This window comes from Lepisosteus platostomus, chromosome 22, assembly GCF_059453375.1.
Source record: "Lepisosteus platostomus isolate fLepPlt1 chromosome 22, fLepPlt1.hap1, whole genome shotgun sequence".
In the NCBI taxonomy this organism is placed as follows: domain Eukaryota; kingdom Metazoa; phylum Chordata; class Actinopteri; order Semionotiformes; family Lepisosteidae; genus Lepisosteus; species Lepisosteus platostomus.
The window spans coordinates 15,698,813-15,710,040 of record NC_142632.1 but is presented as its reverse complement, the minus strand read 5'-3'; the positions used below and the strand labels follow the sequence as shown (position 1 = coordinate 15,710,040).

The 11,228-nt window shown below is 41.8% G+C and overlaps 3 protein-coding genes across 5 annotated transcripts; 1 reads left to right on the top strand and 2 right to left on the bottom strand.

Annotated features, from left to right (window-relative positions):
- Positions 1-177: 177 nt before the first annotated feature.
- On the bottom strand, positions 178-4,660 carry derl2 (derlin 2). The gene is made up of 7 exons (XM_088615721.1): positions 4,510-4,660; positions 3,791-3,856; positions 3,244-3,317; positions 2,829-2,922; positions 1,706-1,901; positions 1,324-1,414; positions 178-741 (listed from the first exon to the last, which is right to left on the bottom strand). The coding sequence occupies exons 1-7, from the start codon at positions 4,600-4,602 to the stop codon at positions 636-638; spliced, it is 720 nt and encodes a 239-aa protein (XP_088471847.1). The 5' UTR covers positions 4,603-4,660; the 3' UTR covers positions 178-635.
- Positions 4,661-4,888: 228 nt separating this feature from the next.
- On the top strand, positions 4,889-6,612 carry mis12 (MIS12 kinetochore complex component). Of its 2 annotated transcripts, none has more exons than XM_088615853.1 (2): positions 4,889-4,969; positions 5,716-6,612. In XM_088615853.1, the coding sequence occupies exons 1-2, from the start codon at positions 4,951-4,953 to the stop codon at positions 6,354-6,356; spliced, it is 660 nt and encodes a 219-aa protein (XP_088471979.1). In that variant the 5' UTR covers positions 4,889-4,950; the 3' UTR covers positions 6,357-6,612. The 2 variants fall into 2 exon arrangements, with proteins under 2 accessions (XP_088471979.1, XP_088471980.1); XM_088615854.1 differs by lacking the exon at positions 4,889-4,969 and adding an exon at positions 4,998-5,166.
- A 354-nt stretch (positions 6,613-6,966) lies between these two features.
- Positions 6,967-11,127, bottom strand: ift22 (intraflagellar transport 22 homolog (Chlamydomonas)). 2 transcript variants are annotated; one of them, XM_088615857.1, is made up of 6 exons: positions 11,003-11,127; positions 10,479-10,542; positions 10,123-10,205; positions 9,448-9,537; positions 8,263-8,465; positions 6,967-7,708 (listed from the first exon to the last, which is right to left on the bottom strand). In XM_088615857.1, exons 2-6 carry the CDS (start codon positions 10,515-10,517, stop codon positions 7,560-7,562), a joined length of 564 nt encoding a protein of 187 aa, XP_088471983.1. In that variant the 5' UTR covers positions 10,518-10,542; positions 11,003-11,127; the 3' UTR covers positions 6,967-7,559. The 2 variants fall into 2 exon arrangements, with proteins under 2 accessions (XP_088471983.1, XP_088471981.1); XM_088615855.1 differs by lacking the exons at positions 10,479-10,542; positions 11,003-11,127 and adding an exon at positions 10,682-10,878.
- Between the last annotated feature and the right edge of the window lie 101 nt (positions 11,128-11,228).

Sequence of the window (11,228 nt, the reverse complement as noted above, 5' to 3'; positions counted from 1 at the left end):
ATATAAAGGAAATACTCGCTACTAAAGTGATCTATGCAATTATTTTTATCACAACCAATAATTAACTAATTTTAATGTTTGCATTATTTAGGCTATTTTGTTGTGTGTACTCAAAGACATTACATGGATCCGAGCCCAAAAATGAAGTGTCAGGAAAGAAAAACACCAACACTTCCATTCCTAGATGTAGATCTTCAATATAATTATAAATACAAAAATGTAGAGTGTAAAAAAAAAAGAGACGGCTCTGGAGATCAGAAACAATCCAAGATTTTGTTTTGCATTTTGTTTCCTCCCTTCTGATCGGTGTTACTCATTTGATCAATATAATAAAATTAAGAGAAACAAGCGGTATTCCAGCAGGCCATGTGCTCCCCAGCAGCAGTCACTTCCTGGAAACCCAGGGGTGTAGGTTTGTGCACTCGGAAATGGTCTCTAGAGACAGTCCGGACAGTGAAACTCTCTCGTCAGGGGACTTGTCATGTGTCAGCCAGCAGAACCTCCATTAACTGGTCTCTCAGTATAGAGAGGGCTTTCACCCTCTAAATCCGAAAGAGAAATGGGGTGAAAAAGGTGTTCCACAGCTGTCCGAAGAACCTGTCCTCCCATGATGTCGCTCCGGGGATGTGGACAGACTAACCCCCTAGACGCTGGCCCTCTCCCCAGGGAAACCCGCCCGGTCGCTCCTCGGGGAGGGGGTTGTAGTTCACATCGTCTTCCGGGGTGTCAAACAACATTTTACTACGGGGAGATTAAAGAAGTACGTTAAAGAAGTAACTGCAACTCACATCTGGCAGCCCGCTGAAGCTCAGCAGGTGTGAGCCTGGCCAGTACCTGGATGGTAAAGCTAAGGCTGCTGCTGGAAGAGGTGTTAGTGGGGCCAGTAGGAGGCCTCACCCTGTGGTCTGTGTGGATCCTAGTGCCCCAGTATTGTGATACACTATAATGTAAAAAGGCACCATTCTTCAGATGAGAGGTAAAACTGAGTTCCTGACTCTCCGTGGTCATTACAAACCCCAGGGCATGTCTTAAAAAGAGTAGGGGCGTTAACCCCGGTGTCCTGGCCAATCTCCCCCACCCTTTACCAGTCATAACTTCCTGACAATCCCATCATCCAGCTGGGTGCTACACAGTGGTGATGGAGGGGAGTCCCCATTGCCTGTAAAGTGCTTTAAGTGGTATGTCCAGAAAAGTGTTCTATAGCTGTAAGGAACTGTTAAACAAGATGTTCACAAAGAGGGCAAACAGCCCCTCTAAATGGAAATGGGTTGAAGCCTTAACCGTCCCAGCCGGTCTCATAAGCAATCCCTCCCAGTAACTCACAGAATGGCAGGAGTCTTGAGCCAGCGAGTGCCCCCAGGCTGGTGAGGGAAGACATCCTCCAAGAAGAAATAGACATGTCCCACCGCGATGCCTGGGAATGGGGATAAATAAGACCAATCAGGCCTTCAGGATCCCAGACAGGAGAAGTGTTATACCAGTGCTACACTGAGAATCTAACCGCTCGCCTTCTCAGTGAGGCCACACGGATTAAGCAATAAGCCATCAGCAGTTCTTGACATGGAACTACACCCTAGGAAAGCAAAACTGCGATCCCTTTCAAATCTCAGTGTCTACTTTTGGTCACCACTCCCCGCACAAAAGGACACCGTTAACAGAAAGAGTTCAAAGCAGTGCATCCATTTCTGAGGCGTGGTCGAGTTACCCAGCAGATCCACGATGATGGAGTTACCAAGCAGCAGAGAGAAGCCCATGAGCACCCAGGGCAGGAATGGCGCCTGGAAGTTGAGCAGGCCGAAGAAGTTCATGCGCACGTTGGGATTACGCCGGCTCCATATGTACACCAACATGATCGTGAAGGCCTGGCCCAGGAACACCAAGCTCACAAACATGCCAAATATCTGAGCATCAGTGAAGGAGATGACGGGAGTCTGCATGGTCGCTAAAAGTCTTGCAGGTTTGAACTACAGGGAATGAGAAGAAATGGAATAAATACTGGGTGGGACCCCGAGACTGGGCTGTAAAGCCTGGATGTTTAATAAAGTACATGTCAAAAGTCTGTGTAATCAGTTCATTCATAATAGGACTGCCCCCTCACACCCCTTGTCAAATCTCCCATTGTAAAGATATGTAGCAAGTAAACAATCTCTGCTGCCACTGACTGGTAAAAAAAATGAACACATTGACTTGATATGACTGTCTATACAGGGTTGTGAGGGAGCCACGGGCACAAGACAGGACACACCCAGGATGGGATACCAGTACATTGTAAGGCACAAACAGACAAATACACACACCAGCTCCAACCTTCCCAGAAGCCAATTAACCTACCAGGATGTGTTTGGATTGTGGGAGGAACCTAAAGAACCAGAGCCCCAGCGCTGCAAGGCAGCAATGCAAACCACTGCACCACTTTGCCACCCAAACGGTAAACATATTAAAGTAAACCGGTGATCCAGGTTTATCAGAGTAATCCTCTGTACAAGTCAGGATTCTGAACAGCTAATATGTACTTAATGGAAAGAAGCAAAACAAATATTTGAAGGAGTGATGATCATCACTAGAAGGCATTATTCTGCTCTTCACCTCAGTGGACTTTTGAGACGTAACATAAATTAACTGTCTTCCTCGGCAAAGAAGCACATCTTGCCGCTTCAGTAAGAAAACCCAGCATTCAGGGTCTCGACAAAACACTTTATACCACACAACCACTCTGTGAGCTTGAACTGAAAAACCAAGCCCAAAGCTAAAACATCTGATCTGAGCCCACTTATAGAGCGCAGACACGGCAGACAGCGCCCTCCACTGGACAGGACAGGAAAGGATACAGTCATCAGGAGCCCACCAAAGAGGAACATGAAGACAAAGTCAGCGGTGCGTCCCCGAAACGATCCTTCCTCCAGCATTCGGCAATACCTGTATCTGGGAGCCCATGGTTAAGGACACCTCTGAACAGCACACTCTAACCCCTGCTGGTGTAGGATTTACATGATTCAGGCCCTTATTTTGTATACAGTTGCTTGACCTCCTGTGAAATCTAGAGAGAGCAGGTGGTCAGGCCCATATAATAAATTGTACCTATTCTGTTATTTCGCTTCAATGAGCGGTCTGTGATTTTTTCTTCCTTTTGTTACATCATTCTGAATGGTAATTTTGCTCCCCCCCTCCATCATCTGTGCCTGCTACCCAGCCAGAAAGTCGATGATCACTATATTGCAGTTTAGTTAACCAGGGAAAGGATACAAAAAAATCATGTTGAATAAAAAGTTAAACCCAACGGGACCAAAGAACAGGAAATTAGTGATTAGGCGCCAGACCTGAAAGAGAAAGAAAATGATTATTGATGGAGACACTATCCTGCATTTAGGGCAGTAGAATGTTTCACATATTTAGACCTAAGGGAGCCACATAAGTGATGCAACACAATTCCTTAGCTAGTTTCAATAATCAGGAAACATGTCACGGCCTCCAAATGGGCTGATGGAAGGAGTGTGGCACTGCACACCACTGCTTTTCCCTGATCATTTTTATCAACTCAGGTCCTCGTATGCAAATTATTGAGGCTTAAAAAATGTGTGTGTGGGGGGGGGGGGAGGCACACACGGAACAAGAGGCAAGGAAACCAGAAAAAAAAATCCTGGACAGACATTTGGTCGTATGTCCTTTCCGGAAGAAAGTCAGTGCTACGCCAATCAGTCCAGCTCACACTGTGTGCGAATATAGAACCAGATGCATGAAAAACACTTAGCGACTATAAAAGATCATGAGGAGTATTCGAAAACCCACTCACCTGATAATGCTTAAATATTAAATCTGGGTTGAAATAGAGCTGAAAAGGTGTGATGAGCTCTAATTGCTGGAAGAAGGAAGGAGAGGAGTTATAACACAACCCCATACACAAATCCCCTCCTAGATAACCAAGGCAGAGAAGATCTGGGTCACGTATACAGCTATTACTAATAGGAGACCAATGCCAAAACAACACTATAACTATAACTAGTCGTTTTAAATCTTTCATTAAACAATGACTATCTGTGCAAGAAATTAGCCCTCTATTGAAGTTAAAATCAAACATTGAACTGTAATGGAAAGACCAAATTAAAACTTTTAAAGGAACAGGAGTGTCTTGGTAAGTGAAAAGTGCTATCCATTGCAAGAAAATAATCATACACACTCAGATATATATATATATTGTTTCAGTGCTTTTAGACTGAGAAAACTTTCTACTGATGAAAATCAGTTGGGTGGATAGAGCTTTACAAGTTTCGATCTGGTTCAGTTACACTTTCATAGACAAAGTCGTCTTCCCATTTTCGCGTCTGTTGTAGACAGGGTAAATTTATTTAAAACCATTACACAATAACTTAGGAAGTTCGTAATTAAGCTTGACTGGGAGCTCCCATTTTTAAAATACCTAGATGGCAACAGGAGAAACAAATAAATTGAGGCATTTGCTATGTCCACAGGGCTGAAATGTCTCGAATTAAATCTGGGCTTTCATCTACTTACCACGGCAGCAGTGGTGAGTACACAGGCGGTGGTATAAGCCCGAGTTACTACAGGAATCTGGAGATATTCCTGATGGAAGGTTTGGTAAGCCATCTTGAAAGGGGACTGGGCGCTTCCGGCACTTTCCTGACACGTCAGAAGAGGAGTACAGCAAAGGGTAAGGGGCCAGTCGCGGCTTTTCATTGGACAGCTCCATTCCAGCGCTGCCCGTGATTGCGCCACGGCCATGTCGATCACTGGCTGAAGGGGGGCGTTTCCACGCTCTGGCGAGTTTTGATTAGTCCCAGAAAAGCTAAAGGCGTGGTTTCTGTTCCGGGTCTACGTTTCGATTGGATAACCCAGCAACCCTGTTTACATGCCAGTGATTGGGTGGCGGGCGCGTGTCTACCTCTGTGGGTGGGAGGAGTCCGCCGGTCCCTGCTTGAGCGGGAGTTTTGGAAAATGGCGGTGAACGGAGGAGGTAACAGGTTTTTTTGTTTACTACAATATATTTCTGTTATAATAAACCCCCACCTTTCCTCCAGTATCTGATAAAGCGACTTTTTTCTTAGTTTCATTATTAGCAAGTGCACAGAAAAGCAGGAAGGAGGAAGACCTCAACACGGGACTTGCATCTGGAAAATGAGAATGAATGTAGTATGATATATTGATGAATGGGTAATATTGTGTTTATGTGTGTAGCTGCGTCAGTATGCGTAAACTGCAAAGGAAAAAGTAATAGGTTTATTCCATGCTAAGAGAGAAGAAAGAAACCACAACGTTTCGGCCGTGGAGCCTTCTTCCAGCCTTCTTGGAAGAAGGCTCCACGGCCAAAACGTTGTGTTTTCTTTCTTCTCTTTTCAGCATGGAATAAACCTGTATATTGTATTTATTAACTTATAAAAAGTGGCATTTTAAAAGTTGTTTTATGCTTGAACGTTATTTTACCTATTTACATTCAGTATACACTAACAAGAAAATAAAAATAAACTGAAAATTCGTCGTAGGCGTTGCCTGTTCTACTTGTAGTTAAATTACAGTCATTCAAAAGTTTAGAACAAGTGATAATCCCGTGGGTTAATGCGAGAGCTGCGATCTTTGGTAACTGGTCCTGTATTTAGACGTATAACCGTGGAAATGCCTGAATCACGGATTATAAGCAAGTTACTTCTGTTACATGAAGGGTTTGATTTTTTTTCAAGACCCTATGTTCTGTTTTGACTCCAGCCGGGCCCCTGCCCTCAGCTCTGGCCGAGTCCCTGAAGCTGTACGAGGCTCAGTTCTTCGGCTTCACGCCCCAGACCTGCATGCTGCGGGTGTACAATGCCTTCCAGGACAGCCTGTACGAGATCATGCTGATCGTGGAAACCGTCCTGGTGAAGAAGATCAGGGGGCCCGAGGCCGCCGGCGAGGTGGACAGCCAGACGAGGCAGCGCACGCAGAAGCTGCTGACCTTCCTGCAGAAGCGCATCAGCCGCCTCACGGGCCGCATGGAGCGTTTTCTGCAGAGCAGCGTCCTGCAGGTGCCGGCCAACGTGCTGCTGCCCGAGGACGCGGCGCACCAGCAGCACCCTCAGGGCCGGGAGCAGCTGGTGAAGCTGGAAGCGGAGCTGGCCGCCTTGCAGCTGCGCTACCAGGCTGAGGTGGGCGCCAGGCAGGCCCTGCTGGCGGAGCTGGAGGAGCAGGAGGCGGTGCAGGCGGAGCTGGCCGGCTTGCTGAAGTGCATTTCTGAAGTGCGGGCCGCCTACGCGCGGAACGGGATGGGTTGGGTCCAGGAGAGCTTCACCTACGTGCTTAAGACTGCCAGGCGCATCCAGGACGCACTGAAGGAGATCGGCAGCAAGGCTGAAGGGCTGGATGAGCTGTGACACCTATTGCTTCGGCTGCATGCTGTGGGACGTGTCCATGAAAAGGTCGTTTCCCGTCTAATGCAATTTGGAAAAGGAACAATTTCCCGACCGTCTCTGCAGTAGATCTTGGACTGATCGGGTGCGAATACGGTCGCATAAGCCTTACAATTGGACAGTTGTTTTCTACTTGATGTTTTCTACTGCTTTCAACTCTTTGTTTCTTATTGTATGGTTTCAGTTTAAATTAAATAAAGATGATTCTTTTCAGCTTTAATGTAGAACAAGTTTTAAGAATTAAATTGTTAAACAGAATTATTTCATTCAAATGACCTGCCAGATTCCTGATTTGTGTGTGATAATGTGGTTCTGCATAAAATTGAGGTTTCATTTAGTCATTACATTTATAGACAAAATATTTTACATAACTACCTTTTGTTATATATGCACATACAGTATATTTTAATTGGCTGCAAACCTGTCACAGTAATTGTATCTTATTCAAGTTTAACACATGCTTTTGAGAATTCAAAAGGAAACAACTGACTATGCTTAATTTATATGCATAATTAAGAATATTGAGTTTGTGTAAAACTGGATTTAGTTTAACTTCTAAAAGATAGAAATCCTCTTCTTTTAATGGTTTTTTATTGTAGATGTTGTACTGAAAACATAGACTAAGATACATGACATTTACAAACTTTTTCAGTCAAAGCAAAAAATGAAACCGTGCCTACAGGTTATACTCTGTTGAAAAAGATGTAAAACAAGGCCTGAAAAAAATCTCTTTTGCAAGAAATTTGCAGTGCTTTGCTAAATTGTAGACTTCCTAGTTCTATGAGAAAAGCAAGCATTGTTGACATTGTTGGAATTAAGGAAAGAGGATGTCTAATTAGTACTGAACTAGGTTTTCATATTATAGTATGGTCCATATGAATATTAACTCTGGTTAATGCATCTATACACTCTTACAAAGAAGGCTTGGCTTTATTCAAAGCCATACAATGGCCAGCCCGCCAGCTGTATAGGAACTATGATACGTACCATATCACACACAGTGCTCTCCCAATATGAGGTAGACACTAAAGTTGTCTTTGTGTATTACCAGTTGTACCTAAATCCCTCATAAAAATAACTAGTGAGTTTTAATTTTCACTGAAGAGACTGAGAGTCATATTATAGCTGGTGTGATTAATCTTCAAAGTGAAGATGAGCAGCTGAGCTCTAGGTGATGATGGACATCTCCTCGCGCTCTCGGCTCTCAGACAGAGTCTTTGCTATGGTGCCCAAGTAGCGCCGAAACTCCTGCCGGATCTCTTCAGGGTCTTCCTCTAAGTTTGAATGGACCAAGTTCAACTTGTTCAGGTGTGGAGCTTCACAGAATAAATAGGTGAGAACAGTAAAGGTGTTAACTTTATTTTAACAGATGCAAGTTAAAAGAGCAGACTACCATCTGTATTTGAGAAAAATATGATGATGGGAAATGTATGAGATGAATGCTATTTCTAAGACCTATCTATAATATCACACTATAACAAATGCCTACCAGAGCAGAGTTCTTTATATTATAGATGGTAGGAAAAAAACAAAGGCAAAGTAGCTTTTGTGGTAACGCAGCAGAATCTCTAACCAGTGTAATAACAATAAAATAGATATAATTCTCAATTTCTTTTATATTTTTAAGTTAGATATGATAGAAGGTGTTGTTAATATGTTTAATTTTCTAAGGCTATGAATAATTAAAAAAACATCCAGGAAATACAACTATAAATTGGGTGCAATTCAGGTAGTAGATTTGTCTTCAAGATATTTTTTCTGTTTTACTTATCACCTTTGAAAATATAACTTAATATAAATTTAAGTACATTTGAGACAAAATAGCATACAGGCTATTTTGTATTTCCCAAGGCTAACTAAATGATCATACCTAAAGCTGGCTGTCCGTTGTTGGTTCCGCAGCCTGGTTTGTGGTGAGCCATCAACAGACATTGGCTATCCTGCATCCCTTGTGCGGAAATAAATGAGGAGTACCAGGTCTCCACTTCTTTTAAATGGCTTGGCATGTCAAGGTTAAACATAATGACCACCCCATTGGAATCCTTCATCATAGCTGGCCAGCAGGACTCAAATCTTTTGAGCATAAACGAGATAAAAACCAGGGAATATAAAATGGAAACATATTTCTATAACCATTATTATCTACAGGAAGTACAAAAAGTTACAAGGTCAAGCCTAGTTTGAATGCTTACTCCGTACAGCACAAAAATAAAACCAGAGACTTGGAGAGCACATTTTTTGAGACTGGAACTGAACAAGTTTAAATGTTCAATACAATCAAAACCCTGAAAAGTAGATGCTTTATCTCCAGTGTGACTTTCCTCTGCTACAGCATCATGGTTCAAATGCATACTGCACAATTTTTTATTATACCAATTGATGGTTACATTAACAGTTTTCAGCACTGATTATGAAAAAGACTTTTTATTAGTAACTAAAAACACAGTTTTGATAATTAATGTGGTACTAATTATAATGATTCACAATTTACAGTTTACCACATCTCAAGTTTTATAGGATCTACCTAAAATAAATACAGAATTTTTAGTTATAATAAATAAAGCTCTCACTGTTGACACAGTACATACAACAGTTCTCTAGCTCAGTTTCTTTGTATATAAAGTCAAAACTAGGGACACCTGTTTCACCCTTGTAAGTGCTGGTAAGTGGGACAAAGCTAAATGACTACCACAACAGGTCTATATAGGTGTGGCTTACAAGAAAACACCCTTTAGAGTGCATTTCTATACAGTATAATGTATGCTTGCATGTACAGGATCAGTGATTTGCAGCACAACCCAGTTTCGGTTCAGCTTCAGCTGACCAATGGATGACCTGATACTCTCCTCCGGAATTCAGGAACCCATGAATGAAGTTAAGGAGACACAAGTTAAGGATCTCCCACAAACAAGTCTGACTACCAAGTATAATGATGGTGCCTCACGGGCCCACTCAGTACTGACACACGAGATTTCTACCCACTGCAGCACAACACTGACACACAAGAGCTCATCCTGCCAGGACTGCAGATTTCCAGAAATGACGTTGTCCTTACTTTAGATCACCAGCGCAGTCCCAAAGCTCCACTTCACATCCCACATTTTTTCCAGAACCTCCAAGACTCTGGCACTCAAACTCCAGAATCCTACAAGGGTGATCAGTTCATGAACAAAACATATTTTAGAAATTGGTTCACATGTGAAATACTGTGCTAACAACTGTTTTCAAAACCTAGCAGTGATTTACATTTCTCAAGACACCATTTTCCATTCATCCACTTCATAAAAGTTTCTTCAAATTAAGGGTCATGGAGGGAGCTGGAGCCTATCCTGGCAAGGAACAAGCACAACGCACACAAGTTTTCCCAGAAGCCAATAAATCTGAAGACACCTCCTGTACTTGAATAATAAATGTCTGAGTCAAATAGCTCAGTAATTGAAACACCTCTTTCCAGTGCAGACATGTATGATTAATTTTACCAGTGCATTTATGTAATGAGTTTACCAGATTGCATTCTTCTTAAATGACTAAGGGTCTCATCATAAGGTTTCCCAGAAATTTCTCAGTTGGGATAACTCAATTTCTGTCATGTAATTAACTTTACATTTGATGCTTAGATTGTAGGCTTCTTGGTTTACTTTGGTCAAAGCCAGAACACAAAATTATACATAACTTTCCCACTGAAACGTTACCTAGAATCTATGCAGTTCTCAAAGAACAAGATTGTTACCTCACTCCCTGAGTCGGACTGTACTCTCCTCCCACTGTTTCTGTGGTATCCGAAAGAAAATTTGCCACCACGGATTTTCCACACTGTGAGGGGGAAAAGTAACCATATTGCAGCTATATTAATGTTTAGATTTCGGTTTAAGTTTGAAATTTTTATATACAGTCAATTCCTAGTGATCCATACTTCAGTAAACTACAAGCCGCTTAAACACTTGCAATTGCATCGTGTAAATACAATATATTTGTAATCGATGATTCAGTAAGACCAGCTTTTAAAATTAATAATTTTATTGCATTTCATTTATTATTAGCTCTTATGTAATGTATGTGTTTTAAGAAAATTCGATTTCATCTTACCTCACTTGGTCCAACTATTAATATTTTCATTTTAAACATTTTTCTCTTTTCCTGAAACCTAAACCTAAAAAGTAAAGAAATGTAGGGAGCGGTTGCACACCACTAATTATCACTGTCCCGATACAAAACAAAAAGGGTCACATGGTGTCAGACAATAAAAAAATAAAGCTGAAAATGCTCACAACTAAAAAATTACGACGTACATATTTCTGTACAGATTTACAGGACAGCAGTACCGCGCACAGCTCTTCCATTCACAAAAATGTCCACAAACCTTGTTACTACACTCTGTTCCTAGGCACTAGGTATATCTATCTTGCCTTCCGATTAGCCCATTTCTAAAATAAACGCATTTAAGATATTTTAAAAACAGTTTCAATTTACACTATTTTAAATGAATAAAGTTATAAAATGTTTGCATTATACAATTTATATTTTACAGGACAAAATTAACCGAGTATCGGGGGAATGCTTATATAAAATAACGTTTACTTCCTAGTAACCTTTTAGGATGCAATACTTACTTAGCAGGGTCGACTAGTGTGGCAGATTCGTCATTTTCAGACAAAACAAATTATAAGGACAATGATCAAAACATATTCTGTGATGTGGATTTAGGGAGCTTAATGCATTCCTGTAACGTCTGAATCTGAGCATGGAATTGAAGAGGAAATATTTTCAGCGTTACACTTCTGCATCTCTCTAAAAACGGGTTTTGACCTACACTACAGTGCACCTCACTAACATTTA